We start from the raw sequence: 16,145 nt of genomic DNA on the forward strand, positions 1-16,145 counted from the left end.
ACCATTTTTACTACACACCAGCAATGATATGTGTACTGTGATCTGTGTAACGTCTCAAGACTCAGATGTACATGCGCTTCTCTGGTGCGCGGTAATTTTTTTGAAAGTAAACAATAGAAATTGAGGAACAATCGGCCACATACTAAGTGGTGCAATGTAATAAGACGTTCCAGAGCTCGAAGGTGTCCTATAGATCAGCCTACTAGTCAATTAAACAATTGTGTGTGTGTATATATGTATGTATGTATGTTTGTATGTATATATATATATGTATGTAAATGTATATATATATTTATATGTGTATATATATATATATATATATGTTTGTGTGTGTGTGTGTGTATATGTATATATATATATATATATATATATATATGTGGGTATATATATATATATATATATATATATATATATATATATATATATATATATATATATATGTGGGTATATATATATATATATATACAGTGTTCGACAAACCTATACATTTGCTCGCCCCGGGCGAGTGGATTTAACCCCCGGGCGAGTAAATATTGGCCCAAGCAGCACACGTTTGGTACTAGGTGGCGAGTAGATTTTTTGGTGATTTGTCAACCACTGTGTGTATATATATATATATATATATATATATATATATATATATATATGTGTATATGTATATGTATATGTGTGTGTGTGTGTGTGAATATATATATATATATGAATATATATATATACACACACACACACACACACACACACACGTATAATAAAACGGGGATTAGCGAGTGTGGCACTTAAAGAGAGCAGAAGGAAGGACATTATTAATAGCCTATATGTAATAGAACCTGGATGATGGTAATTAATATATGCCCAGTATAGAAGGGACAAAAGTAAAATTGAAATACAGAGAGGATGCAATATGCCGTTTTAATATCCTGTACAGAAATCACATGCAAATCCTAAGCTGAAAAAGTCCAAACCTCAGGTGCACACTTGAATAGAAAAACACAGTCCTTGTAATGGGTTAAATACCAGCCTTGCACATGGTAAAACATTCTTTCAACCCCAGGGTCTGATTTAGAATCAGTGGCATTATATTAAATCTGGAGTTTGTTGGTTGTTCCCGATTTAAGAACACTTATTAATTATATGCCAACCAGGACTACAGTAGGTGCAAATTTGATTACACTATAAGAATGCGTAGTCCTAGAGCCACAAAGCTCTGTTAAATCAGGGCTTGTAATGTGATATTAGCTGAAACAAGAACAGACCTTATAGTCCGGATCCACAAAAGAATGTTTACAAGGTGTGCTAAATCTTCCCACCTTTTGTGGATCTACAGTAGGTCTATGTTGCCTGAGTTGACATGGCATCCTCAAAGAAAATATATAACAAAACAATGGCAGTTCTACAGTACATCTCAATAGCGTAGGCTTAACGTCTTGTTAATTTAGTATAACAGTACATTGTCTTCCAATAACGCGTACTTAAGGTTATTCCAATCCAGACCCTGAAATAGGTCTAGAGCTCAAGTGGAGAGAGAAATAATGGCGAGAAATATTAGTTAAACCATCCCTAACTGTGGTGTTACAGATCCTATTACATGGCCTGCATGTGAGTAGTGCTAAGTTTAAATATCACCTAAACGTGTGATTAGTTCCTGCATTAACCTTAATGGATTTTGGTGGATATGAGATGCTATGACAATGCTTCATTTGCATATTATTATGACTAAGTGCCGTTATAGTTAAGACTATGCTCTTCACGGGAGATAACGTTATGTTATTGTCCTTTGAAGGTACACCGTTAGTCCTAGCATGAAGTTAAGATAAGTTACTTGCTGGGTTAAATAGAGCTTTGTGGACCCGGGCCTAAATCAGGGTTTTGGTTCTGAAATAGTGATGACGCAGCACAATCGCCTCTACGACATTGGTACTTTTGGGGCTATTTAGAAACTCTAAATCAGGCCCTGAATCTCACCCGGTTAGGTCTGCACGCATAAATAAATAAATAAAATGAGATTGTACTGACTATCAATTATCGGTTGCAATAAGGTAACGTAAGCCTGGAAGAGGGTCTTTCTCGAACCCCTCAAATAAATGTATGCATAAGAAGTTAACATAACTGCAACATGAGACATTAAGTTACATAAAATAAGGGTGGAATATCAAGCGAAGTTAAATACTAACATATCTAATGAGTTAAATGATGGTGCCCTGGTTTGTTCTCTTCATAACACATGTCTGTAGACCACTGTAAGCACAGAGCTGGCAATCCAGACTCAATGACAGGCTCGGTGGTGAGATGATTTAAATATAAGAGATATATAATCTCAAAGAAAGTCTTGAAGAAGGTCTTCTCTATGCAAGGTGCCCTGGTCGGTAGTTATATGACTGAGAGCTTCCACTTTGTTGCAGATACACGATATATTATTATACTGTTTTATATATTTCTTATTGGCAATACTGTACACCTACAAATGAATTCTTTCTTGCTTTTATAGTTTAAATTATTCACTTTCTATGCAGTAGTTAAATACAGAAGTGAGGAAAAGAAGAATAAGACAGAGCCGCGCTAAAACAGAAGTACAAATATGGCAATTTACTTCCACATTAACCCATTGGTTGCCAAATCAAACTGTTGCTGGCCACTCTGGCAGTGACGGGGTTTAACGAAATACCAACATTCTGGTCTTATATCAGGACCAAAAGATGACTATTTTCTCTTATATTTGAGTTTCCATGCCTTTCTATTCTTTAATCATTGCTTATTCTTCACTAGCATACCCCAACATTTGTTGATATTGTCCCTATTCTTGTGCCATATTCTGTGTTCCGGCATTTGTTTTTCTCTACTAAATAACAGAAGTTATATTTTCGTAAATACCTGTTGGTTTTCAATATTTTCTGCTTAGCTGGTAGCTGTCCTTCGTGAGGTAAAATACCTAGAGATTCAGAAACATTCCAACATTCCAGAAGAGGCAAAGGAATTATACGTTAAAAGAAAAACGCTCCATAAGGTATGGCGAACATTGCTGTATTTAGTACAGATAACATCTTGCTTGACAATACAGTGTATTTAGTATATTTATCAGTGGTGTACAGCATAAAACGTGAACATTTCTAACTGATTAATTTATGTCTTTTGAACATAGGGTGATGCATAGTTACTTCTTTTTCAGACAAGCAGTACAACCTAAATGTAAAGAGTATAGTCTTGCACACCATAAGTAATGTGAGCAATATAAGCAAAAATACTTGCATTTAGAATAGTACCGGTGCAACCTGGTTCAGGGAAAACCTGTCTGGGTGAGATCCTGAGTATACAGCAGTGGGATAGGAGATCCAGAGCACTACGGATTTTTGAAAATAAATGTATTCTTTCAGTGGCACACACGACTGGCCAGTCACTTGAGAAAGAACTCTGTGCACTTCGAAACGTCGTATGTGCCACTGAAAGAATACATTTCTTTTAAAAAATCCATAGTGCTCTGGATCTCCTATCTCACTGTTATTTTAGCTAAAGACATACTTAAAATATAAAAAAGAAAAATGCACACAATGCGCACCAGGGATTAAGTAATTGTCATTTAATAATAAAAATACACAGATAATACTGAGGGGATCCAACCCCACCTCAGAAACAAATGTTACACAGCTATGTTTCAGTGACCATACACATGAACCCTGAGATACAAATATCCCTGAACAGTATAACACATAACATACAATAAAAAGCAAAAATAATCAATTTAAAACAATAATCCAAGGTAGTATAAGGTGAGACCACCATAGAGGACTATCAATAGCTGACAAGGGGAGACGGAAACTCACACTGAAGCAGAAATGCGGGTCCACGGTGACCGTATGAAGATCCGGATCACGGCACCGCAGAGATGGAAACACTGCATGTGCTTCTTGCAGGCACCGTCTCAGCCCGTCAGCAAACACGCGCAGGATGACCTGTCGTGACCTCTAGGCGTTTCGCACTACGTAGTGCAGTGTTTCCATCTCTGCGGTGCCGTGATCCGGATCTTCATACGGTCACCGTGGACCCGCATTTCTGCTTCAGTGTGAGTTTCCGTCTCCCCATGTCAGCTATTGATAGTCCTCTATGGTGGTCTCACCTTATACTACCTTGGATTATTGTTTTAAATTGATTATTTTTGCTTTTTATTGTATGTTATGTGTTATACTGTTCAGGGATATTTGTATCTCAGGGTTCATGTGTATGGTCACTGAAACATAGCTGTGTAACATTTGTTTCTGAGGTGGGGTTGGATCCCCTCAGTATTATCTGTGTATTTTTATTAATAAATGACAATTATTTAATCCCTGGTGCGCATTGTGTGCATTTTTCTTTTTTTGTTTTTCAGGGTGTCTTCCCCCCTTTTTAAGGGGGAATCACCTTGAGGTGGGAGCTGCCTAGGGAGACGCTCCACACACGTGCAGCAAAGGGATTTTCCATTACCAATCATCTGCAGCACGAGCGCTGAACATCCTGTATTACATACTTAAAATATTTATTTGTAATATCTTAAAGTAACTGTCCTGCTCTCCCAATTGATGTGCATTGTTCCCCTCATTGATTGGTTGCCAAGACCACCGCCATTTTTTTTTGTGGCTTGAATTGTGTGATGACTCCAAGTACCAACACTAGGATAGTCCTACTTTGGGGGACGCCCAACTGAAGTAAGAACTGAGAAGAAAACTTCTGTTAGGGCCGTGGGATTTGTGGGGATCTGATCTTCAATACTTAGTAGAGCTCTGAGCTAGAACCTGCAAAAAATTGTAGCAGCGTTCCTTACATCTCAGCTCAGAGGCCCTTTGAAGACATGCAAACAATGATGAACAAGAAAATTGATGTTGAACTCCTACAGTATTTTATAGTTGAAAATGATAAGTGAGGCAGCTCACTTAGGGTGGAGATATTGTCCATGTCTCTGGTTCATACCTGGGCTGGTGTTCAGTGGATGACAATCTTTTCAATAGTGCTACCTACAAAGCATCTAGAAAGTGCAGTCTCTCCTAACATCAAAGTGAACAATTGATATGTAAGGGGATTCATTCTAACTCTTGTATTCAAAATATTATTTACAATGATGCCCTTATTTCAATAAATTGTAGTCATCAGTAGAGCTGCAATGTAATTATTTTGTTATGAGCACTGGAAAAGCTGCAGAGTTTTCATATCTTGCAATAATTTGAGAAGCAGAGAATCCTCATTGCCTTTGAAGTGGTAGATCACTGGTTAAAGAAAGGTCATACTCTGCGGTTCTTCTAGGTGGTTATTATGGGAGTTACTTATTCAAGTGCAATAGCGCCGGCCACACAGAAACTCCAATGACTTGAATGGGAGTTTCCATGCTGTAGTGACTGATCGGCATTGGTGCACTTGTCTAATCCCCTAGACCTCTAAAAAGAAAGTGCACTCTTTGGCCCAGATGCACAAAGCTCCCTTAAATCGGGGTCATTACGTCATCTTATCAAAATCAGCACCTGACTTCTTTTCCCTAATGCAAATCCAAAAATCGAAGTATACGCAAAAACAATGGCTGTTACTGATGTCATTAGAATAGGCTTAACACCATATTAAGTGAGCACTGCTTCACGTTAGGTTAAAAGTACTCCTGTTATGCCTGTTTTACCTAAAGGTGGCGCTAGCTTCATCCACAACTTGAAATATGGGGTTTGAGATAGAGACCCACCTATTTTATTAGATTCCCAAGTTCTGTATATATCCCCTGAAACAACATGTGTGTCTATGAAAACCCCATATTTCAGGGTCTGGAGAGGTCTAATGCCATTTTCAGGTGTGATCTAACTAACAAACGAGAAAATAAGAAGGGTGCTACTAAATGGGAAAGTGAATATCCTGTGTTGTGAACAATATGTGATAAGAATTGGATAACCAAGTTAGTGATAAAAGACGTGCTCAAAAAGTGATAATAAACATAAGTCAAACAGTAATAATCACAGTATCCAAAACAATATAAAGTAGACTGAAAGTGCATACATTTGCTACTCAAAAACCCAAATAAAAACCGTCCAGTTAGTTCCTCTTTGGAAAAGTCTCCTCAGTATAAGGGGAGTGTAGGAGACAAGTGCAGAGGTATAACCAGGGAGACGTATTTAAGTGAAAATAAACGTTGGCTTATATTTAGCCGCGGCTTTAAACCGTACAGCTTTATATCAGCATGCAGAACTAACAAACAGCCTGTCCCTTTGTAAGGGTTAACTCATGCTTCCCAGTCCCCATCTGCAAGGCTGGGAGGATAGGCCTCTTACCAACCTCTGACCCAAAGTACCTGGGTTGGTGTCCGTGAGGTGCACCCTCGGGAGCGGATTCCAGGGTCCGCTGTGTCCTGGAATAGAGGTTCTGGTTCGCTGGGATCCCTCTCTGATCAGCACACACCTCCTTAGTGCTAGAGAGCCCTCCAACAGTTTATGCAGGAGGCTTTTCTACCTGACTGAGCCAGGTGGAGACTAGCTGATTGTCTGTAGCTGCAATTAACCAGCTCCCTGCTGGTCTCAGCTAGATCCAGGCTTTCTATTGGAGCCCTTTTAGATAGGGGTTAAGGCCATGTCGTAGGGAGCTTAAAATTCCAGACAGAAAAAGAGAATAAGCAAGAAATCCAATATAGTGTAGTAATTATTGCAATAATAAATCGAATCTGTATGGGCTATATCTTATGCACTCACATGTCCCCAAGGGAGTATCAGGCACTTCAAAACGTCTAACAACCCAGTTGGATCAGACACCATGGGGAAGGTCTTCAAGAAATTCTCAAAGATACAGTACTCTCCAAGATATATAGCTATTGAAATCCCAAGGACCATAGGAAGAAAAGCAGGGAAATGATAAGTGTAGAATGACAAATAATAGGGTAACCTTTAATAAAATCTTACAACACACAGTAGTTAAAACAACAAAAGGGAGGGCAGGCAGGATAGTCTTTGTCTAGCTACCAGGATCTCACCGGCCAATCCTCTCCATCTATCAGTTCCAGAAGATCATCAACGTCACTCTGGTACAAGATGACCGATACCTGTCTCTGCACTCTCCTCCTATTCAGCGCGTTTCGCATCAAGCTTCGTCAAGAATAGTCTGTCTCGTTAAATCTTGGCGTTAACTCTGAATAGGAGCTTTGTGAATAGGCGTTGTTAGAAGGAATAGCTCTTTTGCATATCGTTGAACCTAACGCCCGTTATCGTAACGCAAGGGCTCGTTACAGCTGAAATGAGCACTTAACACAGCGTTATTGAGCTTTGAAGATACCCGTTGGCACTTAATGAGGCGTTAACTCAAGTTAACGCCTCATTAAGTCAATAACGAAGTTTTGTGTATCTGGGCCTTTGAGCTACGTACAGTACAGTGTAGTAACCTGTACATTCTGTTGTGCATAGCACTGCATGAAATTGTAAGTACTTTATTTAAATTAACCCATGTAGCTCTGCAAGGATCACTAATGCTCTGCTGCCCCATCCTTCACTCAAAGGTTTATGCTTCTCTTGTACCGTCTAATAATAAAAAAATCATATTTGCAGCAGACTGTCTTAATAAACAAAGCCAGCATGAAACACTTTTGAAATCACTGAATACTGGTTTTCTTTAACAGCATATCGGAAACCTGAATCTCATAACACAATGGTTCAATAGGCTACAGAACACAATCTTGCAAGTGGAAAGAGAGCTTATACAGGACGAACTGAAAGCTATCGATGAAAAGCTAAAGCCTGCACTCACACTTCTGACGTGGCAGACAGAGGATCTGGAAGGTTACATTCAAGAAACCAGAGACCTTGTTTATAATGTGGATAGCCAAGTTTTAAAAGCTAAACAAAATGTGGAAATGATGCAGTCTCTAATGAACAGGCTAAGTGACAATTCATTCATTGTGAGAAAAAATGGTAAAAGTGTCTCACTTCTGGGCCTCAGGGAAAAGGAAAGAACAGCCAAACAATACCTGATAGCAAAAGATATTGGGAAAAAGATTGAAGAACTTGTTCAGGTATTGACGAATATCTGGGTGTACAACATTCAGTAGTATTGCTTAGCGCTTTTAACCATCACTGCTACAACTTAAGTAGCTCCAAAGTATCGTTGAGAGCTTCTCTGGGTGGAGGAACTTTCCTGTAGGTCAATACTGTGGGTTAGAGCCGGTGGTGCGCAAACTTTTCAGCCTTCTCCCGCCCCCCCCCCCCCTTACCTGGTGTCCAGCGTCTTCTGATGTCACGACGTCGCGTTGCCATGGCAATGCGGCATCATTTGAAACCGCGTTACCATGGCGACGCCATCGCTGGAAGCCGCCGGAGACCAGATAAGGAAAGTTACAGAAGCCTCGCGTGCGCTCCCTGGCATTTCATTTAAATGCCTTGGGGAAGAACGCAGGGCCGCCGCGCTCCACCAGAAAATCTCATGCCCCACAGTTTGAGCACCCCTGGATTAGAGGGCAGCATGACCAGATACCTCACGGAATAATCATGGTAAGGGCCTGGGTTAAGGCTACTTTGGTTTAGACTTTTTCTAAGTAAAGAAATATTGTGAGGGATAGAAGCATATGGAGATACCCCAGTGGTGGCATTACATTTTTTTAACAACCGTTTCTTACCTGGGCAGCGGGTGGCATCTAACAGCATCTTTGGCATTTATTTCCCTTCTCAAAATGGCCGCTCTGCGACACGTGGCACCGCGTTGCCATGACAACACGACGCAGCATAACGTTGTGACATCACGTAGTGTCTGGTTGCCATAGCAACGGACTTCACGTGATGAGGTCACGTGGCGTTCCCGTTAGCATGGCAATGCGGCACCATTTGACGCCGTGCAGCCATATTGAGAGGATATACAGGGAGATGCTGCCAGACGCCGCCCGACGCCCGGACAGGTGATTGAAGGTAAGAGAATTAAGCACCGGTTCGCCGAACTTGTGAAATTTTAGTAACAGGTTCACATGAACCGGCAGAATTCCACGGAGAAACCCCATATTGTTACAAAGTACAGCATGTTGAGGAAAACATTGTTATGACATTTGGGGCCTATGTGCTTAGATTACATTTGAAATAATTTTGTGCATCAAAATGTTTGCACTAAAAAGAGAGTGCTTTATAAAATGTGCATTGTATGTATGAAGACTTAATACATACTGTATGACACAATTTTGTTGTTGAAAATTTATTTTTGGCGCATCTCATAATGTTGAATACCTGATTGAGAAAATTAAAACAGATGATGTATTGTTATATCTATATACTGTATCTATATATCTATGAACAAAAAACAAACAAAAGCGCAAGCTCCATAGCACGTAACTGAGTAAAAAATAAGGTACATTTATTTAATAAATCAGCAACCCATAAGAATGTGCACTTACAGGATTTCAAACAGAACCATTCGTGGGAGAGAAATCTCTATTGTGGTCATCTGCGGTGGTAGGATGAGTCCCAGGTTTGCAGAGTGGATGTAAACAGCCCAGGTTCACCATGAATTGGCAGCAAGATATAAAGGCATCCAATGCCTGCATGTCCTTTTCTCCCTCATGCAATGATTGCTAACACTTGAAATTACCGCCAGCCGGAGCGCAGGGAAGCCAGGGACTCCAAATACACCAACACAAACGCGATGATTCTAGCACCGGTCATTGGGAGCAAAGGCAAAATATTAAAAAAACCTACACTACTGAATGATAATGCATATAATGCCAAATACTTTGTTACTATGTTATTACTCACCAAAATGAACTTGAGGCGCCCATGATTTTCTTGCCAGGTTGTAGTCGTTAACAGGTTGTAGTGTTAACATCTTGTTCGCATGTGAACTCATACATTACTTTTTCAGCACAATCAGCAGCTGTTCCAAGCAGATCCTCCTTCTCCTAAATGGAAGGCATACACCGAGTACATAGACCACATCATTTTAGAAGGATTGTACAGAGCGGTCAAGTGTTCACTTCAGTACCTGATTGATCATACCGAGCCATCGTTTAAAAATGCTCCCTTGTTTGAAGTAGAGCTTGTTCTTAATGGAAGTGAAATGACTTATAAACCTTCCTTGGACCTTAACATTAGTGGTAATTTCTCTAACATTATAGAGGGTTTACTTAGAGATACATACAGAATTGCATCTTTTATAACACGAGTGGCGACACACCTTGGAAAACCAACGTACCAGGTATGTTACATTATTGCATGTCTTGTTTCTTCGAATGTTGATGTTTAAACACAGTTTCCTGCAGGGACCTACAGTATGTACCAGGGGAGCCAACTCCAGTCCTCAAGAGCTACCAACAGGTCAGGTTTACAGGTGGATCAATCAGTAGCTCCGTCGAAGGCTCAGTTTAAGACTGAGACACTGATTGAGCCTCCTGTGCTGAAGCAGGGATATCCTGAAAACCTGACCTGTTGGTGGCCCTTGAGGACTGGAGTTGGCCACCCCATGTACATGCATTCTTCTGAAAGGTTTCTTTAGAGGATATCTGGTGTGAAACCTTGCACATTTAGATGCAATGCTCTGTGATAGCTACTTAATGAAATAATTTGGATTCAGCACTAAAGAGGGGCGATTCCGCCTAAATCCATTTCCCGGATTTTGTCACATTTCCCCTGCCCCAAAATCCGTTTTACAGTGTAAAATCCGCACACGGACCTGGCCGGTTTTAATCCGCGCGGATTCATCAAACACCGCTATAGGATTCGTTGACGGATTTGTAGAATCAAATTCGCAGATTCAGCAACTCATCATCAACCGATTGTGGAATCCGCGGAGTGTGTCGGCAATAATAATAATAAGAAATACGCTAAACGCAAATCGCCCTTTTTGCGATTGATCCACTGAAATCCGCTGACCAAAAGGAACTGGCCGATGTGCTGCGGATCCAAATCCGCCCCAAAAATTCACCCATCTCTATCCAGCACTACCCTTTTAACACATACTCAGAAGACACTGATGTTCTCTAAGCACAGTGTGAGAGATTTAGTGTTGTTAATCACAGCATAAAAGACTCTTAATTGTGCAGAAAACATGGTTATTTTATAAATGACATACAGTAATACTGAATAACTTCTGTGTCATTATGAATATAAGTATTTCATGCAATAACTCCTCCAATATAGAAAATAAAACGTTTATGTAACCCAATTGCTTATGAAGTGGATGGCAGCATATTGAAAAGTTGAGATACTGATGCATTCTGGCACATTTACACTTGTAGTTATTTTATTTCAGTACATTTTGTCACAATCATTATGCCTCCTAATAGCACGCCGTATAACTTGTTTCTGCATAGTCATTGCTCTCTATATATCTGGTTCAAAAGCAGTGCACTTTGGTCAATACTAATACATTTGGAATAGAATATATGATAAAGCTCTTGGATGTGACTACTGTTAGCTAGTACTCTGGATATTGGATGGTAGATTTTGTTTTTGCAGATCCATTTCTATATTCGGTTTCTTGATCGGGAAAATAATCATTGTCTTTACACAACTCATTTTTATTTCCCGCTTGTAGCAAGATGTTGATGAGATGGGGAAGCTGGAAGAAATGCATCGAGAAATTATGAGTAGGGTGCATTCGACCATTGTTAATGTGAAAGAGTATCAAAGACACTTTAGAAAGTACAGCTATTTGTGGACGGATGATAAAAACGAATTCATGAAGCAGTTCCTTATCTATGGGCGGTTTCTCAACACCGAAGAGATGGAATTGTATGCAGATTATGAAGTGCAAAAATGTGCTCCACAGTTAGAGCACTTCAAGAAACAGGTACGAGCGCGGCTGAAACAAATGACACCATTTAAATTGTCACCCAGTGGAAAACATTATCGTTTTTCGCACACATCCACTGGTAACAACTGCCTTGAGGCTGAACATCATCTCTCTATTGTAACTGGGAAGCCAACATATTCCAATATGTATGTAACCCCTGTTCATCTAAATAATTGCTATTAAATAAAGAAGAACCAAGTGCGACTTGAAAGCTTTGTATACTGCAAGCTAAGTATTGGTCAAAAGGTATCAGGCTGCCTGTGCATGGAAAACATTTTCAGTGAAAAATACCCCACATTAAATATCAATTGATATGAGTTATCATTGCATTTATTTTTGTGTATAGAATTATTTTTAATGCAGCAATCCCCCTAATTTTTCATATAGATTGTTTTTACACACTTAGAATCAGGGCACCGTCTAGAGCTGAACTGCCCTATTTTCAGGCCCTGGGGACCCCCCCATTTTTTGAGATACTTACCAGTTTAGTTGACCGTATTCTTCCTGTATATTCAAAGATGGCCACATGGGTCATCCACTAGCCACAATGTCTTCCCCTCAATGACCTTTGAGCTTCCTATTGGCCTGCAGGATTAAAGCCGATTTGGCGGCCCAGTTAATTTCCCTGAATGGCAGACAAAAACCCCAGCAACTACATGGGTAATTATCTCAGGAACTGGGTGGTCCCTGGAAATAAAAATAGTATGGCTATGCTCTGGAGGACCTCCCTTTGTGGGCATTTAAAATATATATTAATTGTAAAATTGTAGTTCTGCAAATGAGAACTTTTTGCGTTGGCTAAAGACTGAACACACTGGAGCGCTGGATATTGGATGGTAGATTCTTTTTAGGATGATTGCGTTTCCATAATGTGTTGTCATATGAGCATGTTTTATGAATGAGCTATAGTGGCAGAAGCAAATGTACATATTTCTGTCATTGGACCATCCCAGAGTGCTATAAACCAACATTATTTCATGCCGTGCCAATGTAAACAAACGTTGTAAATGAAGATGGACAATATGCCATTGTCTAACAGGGGCAGCCATATTGAAATATAACCTGAAACATTAATAACAACTACTTTAATAATGATTGCTGACCTGTTCTCTGTTTCTAAGATCAACATATATGAATTATTATTCAATGAAGTAGGAGACTTTGAAAATGAGAAGACTTTTAATGGTTGGCTCCTGGTCAATGTGAAACCGTTCAAAATGTCTTTGATGAACGTCATCAAAAAATGGAGCTGGATGTTTAAGGCGCATTTGCTGAACCATGTAACATGCAGGTAAATTACAGCTTCGTGGATTTTCTTGGAAAATATTGGAGGGACAGACAGTGTGGCACAAATGGCATAGGAACAAGAGCCATAAATCATGTTGTTCTGCTAAACATATCATCTAGATCTGGAGTGGCAAACTCAAGGGTCACCAACAGGTCAGGTTTTAAGGATACCCCTGCTTCAGCACAGGTGGCTCAATCAGTGGCTCAGTCCTTGACTGAACCAGCTGTGCTGAAGCAGGGATAACCTTAAAAACTGACCTGTTGGTGGCCATTGAGGACTGGAGTTGGCCACCCCATATATAATCTAGATGAAGGGTTTCGGATACAGTATTATTACTTATAGCATTACTGTCCTCAATAAGTGAATCTCACTCATTAAAGTCAAAATTATTCAATTAAAAAGTTTTGTTGACTGTGATTCCCAACTGTCCATTATTCTGGGACTTTCACCTTTGTAGATGGCTATGTATCACAACCCCACTAAATGTGTATTATTTTCCAGAATCAATGTGACTTTGAGAACTGCACAATATCTGCAATTGATTCCTGCCATTCACAAAGCCCTTAACTCCTGGAAGATCCTTCATTACTTTTCATTCACAGTTAAGGATGTTAGAATAGCATAAATTATAGTTTTCTGAATATATGGCAGTTTCATTTCTAAATAATTATAAATTGCAAGAACACAGGTTTTTTTTTATGATTTCTTCTTTTCTCTAAAAATTTTTTTTTTAGTGTTATTGAGCTAGATGAGTTTATTCAACAAACTGAGAAAGGCTTAGCCAAGAAAGTGAAAGGAGAAGACTATGCTGTGTTGGTGGAAACTATGGGTCATCTGATGGCAATACGCGATAGGCCATCAACAGATGGGTATTTCAGACATTTAAAGTCTACTGCTGAACTACTTCGATGTTATGAGCAACAGCTACCTGATCATATCTACACACAGCTTGAAGTAAGAACTACCTTCAATTATCCTACTTTCTTTTGCTACTATTATTTGCTGTATTCAATCTTACAAAGGACAATATTGGATAAACATCCGAGCTGTGCAATTGGACAATTAGATTTGGAATTGAATGTGCCAATGAATCCTTCTTAGGCTGCGCACTCATGATATACAATTTGTACGTCACAAGTCATCTAGACACATAGGAGATTTAAACCAATATCTGTTGTCAAGCTATACCTTCAAGAATCCTTATTTTCCCATCCCTCTTTCTGCAGATATCGTAAGCTCAGTTAAAGGTATGTGGGGTAGAGAGGCCACAGTGTATTCTTGTAACAAATCCCAATAAAAAGGGGAATTGCAATTATTTCATTTTGAACAATACTATAACATACATAGAATTGCCCTATTTTGGTGTAGTCTCTAATATTTTTAAAGTAATTAGGCAGAATTCATAATGTTGTACAGTGCATGTGAAAAGGATCTTATGTTTCTGAAATGAACTAGGAACCCAAAGAGCTATAATTGCTGAAATGTGACGGCCATAATCACTCGATAACATAATTTGCATATTAATGTAAAAGTTCTCAACCAACCTGACACAAGGATGTTTTTACACTAAACTTCCTGTGGGCCATAGTAACAAGATCCAGCTGTTTCAATCATAACTTCTAAATAGGACATTTACAAGTCTCTGAATAAGTCAGATCTTTTTCTCTTAAATGGTTTAGAAACGTATGACTGGGAGTAAGTGTATATAGATAGCATGTTTCTGGTTTATTGATTGCTGTCCAGCATTACAAACCTCTTAGCAACTGAATGAGCTAAAGCAGTGACTTTCAAGTGGAGTTGTGGCTTCTGAAACCTTTCAACATTTACTTGACCACTCTCTCCTGCATTCTGTGACTTTTCTATCACTGTGAGATGCTTATGCTTATTTTTAAGTACAGGGCTTTTGAAAGAAATATACAGTAAAACTAGGAAATGAGGTCAGAAAAGGAGCACTTGGTTGACCTAGTCTGCCTATTACCTCATCTTCTGTGAAACCTCAGACACTGTTGGGTCATTTGGTTTCTTTTACATTTAGTAGACTTGTGTCTATCCCTGTAACAGGGGCACGCCTGTTTACAGCAGCTAGAGCATTTGGGTGTTAGCCAGGCAGTGGTTAATCCCTGCCAGGAGGAAGGCAGAACTACTAACAAGCCCATCTGACTCTAGCAAGGGTTTAAAAGGCAGGAAAGGGAAGTGTTTCTCCATCTCTCTCTGGTCTATGTACAGGCCATAGTGCAACCAAATGACTTGTACCGGCGCTAATAAACACCTTAATAAATTTAAGTGCAAAAAAACAAATGCAATACTTAAAAGGGATGTGTATCCCAGAAGAACACGCTTCTCCACCTTCCAAGGAATATGTACAGATTCCTTACATGAGAAGACTTGATCCACAGGGGGGGGGGGGAAGGGAGCGGTATTCTCAGGAACACACCAAGAAATAAAAAAATAAACACAGTAATAGTGCAATATGTTAAGACAAGCGGAGAATGGGTGAATCTTGGCTCTAATGCAATTCCTACTTACAGCATGTAAGATTTAAACAGGCAGTGGTCTGACTCTGTCAGGATGACGTCGGTGTGGGGTATACACAGAGGGGGGAACTTGATAGTAGTTAACTTCATGCGGGATAATCTCAAGGTATAACAGCTCAGGTTCACGCAGGATAATATGAACGAAAGACGGACTATAGTATAGACCATAAAGTACAGATTTTATCTCATCACGCAAGGTGCACAAACGTACTTACAATAAGTACTTGAAAGGTATTCCCGTAGCAGTTTCGTGAGACAGTACAGGGCTTTTTGGCGATGGTGTGCTGGCTGGATAGCTTCCCTTCGCTTCCACCTCCCCGTCGCGGTATGGCGTCTGACGTCACTTCCGGCGGCACGGGGGATGACAACCGGTGGGGTGCGGGGGAGATGAATCTCAGCCGATTGCTTGTATATGCAGCAGACACCTCACACGTCTTCACTTGCAGCAGGGCTATGGTGGACTAAAGGCTTGGCTCAACGCGTTTCGCTGTTCTCTAACAGCTTCCTCAGGAACATCTGCTCCATATCCCTGTGTCCTTGATGCCAAGAGACACCAGATATCTATATAGATGTAT

The 16,145-nt window shown here is 39.8% G+C and overlaps 1 protein-coding gene across 1 annotated transcript in view; it reads left to right on the top strand.

Annotated features, from left to right (window-relative positions):
- LOC142499998 (dynein axonemal heavy chain 11-like) overlaps positions 1–16,145 on the top strand; it is a 362,984-nt gene that overhangs the window by 45,479 nt on the left and 301,360 nt on the right. Inside the window, exons 13-18 of the mRNA XM_075610053.1 lie at positions 2,897–3,001; positions 7,601–7,993; positions 9,820–10,152; positions 11,491–11,745; positions 12,870–13,039; positions 13,771–13,990. Coding sequence (XP_075466168.1) covers positions 2,897–3,001; positions 7,601–7,993; positions 9,820–10,152; positions 11,491–11,745; positions 12,870–13,039; positions 13,771–13,990 — 1,476 coding nt within the window. The remainder of the gene's footprint in view (positions 1–2,896; positions 3,002–7,600; positions 7,994–9,819; positions 10,153–11,490; positions 11,746–12,869; positions 13,040–13,770; positions 13,991–16,145) is intronic.

This window comes from Ascaphus truei, chromosome 7, assembly GCF_040206685.1.
Source record: "Ascaphus truei isolate aAscTru1 chromosome 7, aAscTru1.hap1, whole genome shotgun sequence".
In the NCBI taxonomy this organism is placed as follows: domain Eukaryota; kingdom Metazoa; phylum Chordata; class Amphibia; order Anura; family Ascaphidae; genus Ascaphus; species Ascaphus truei.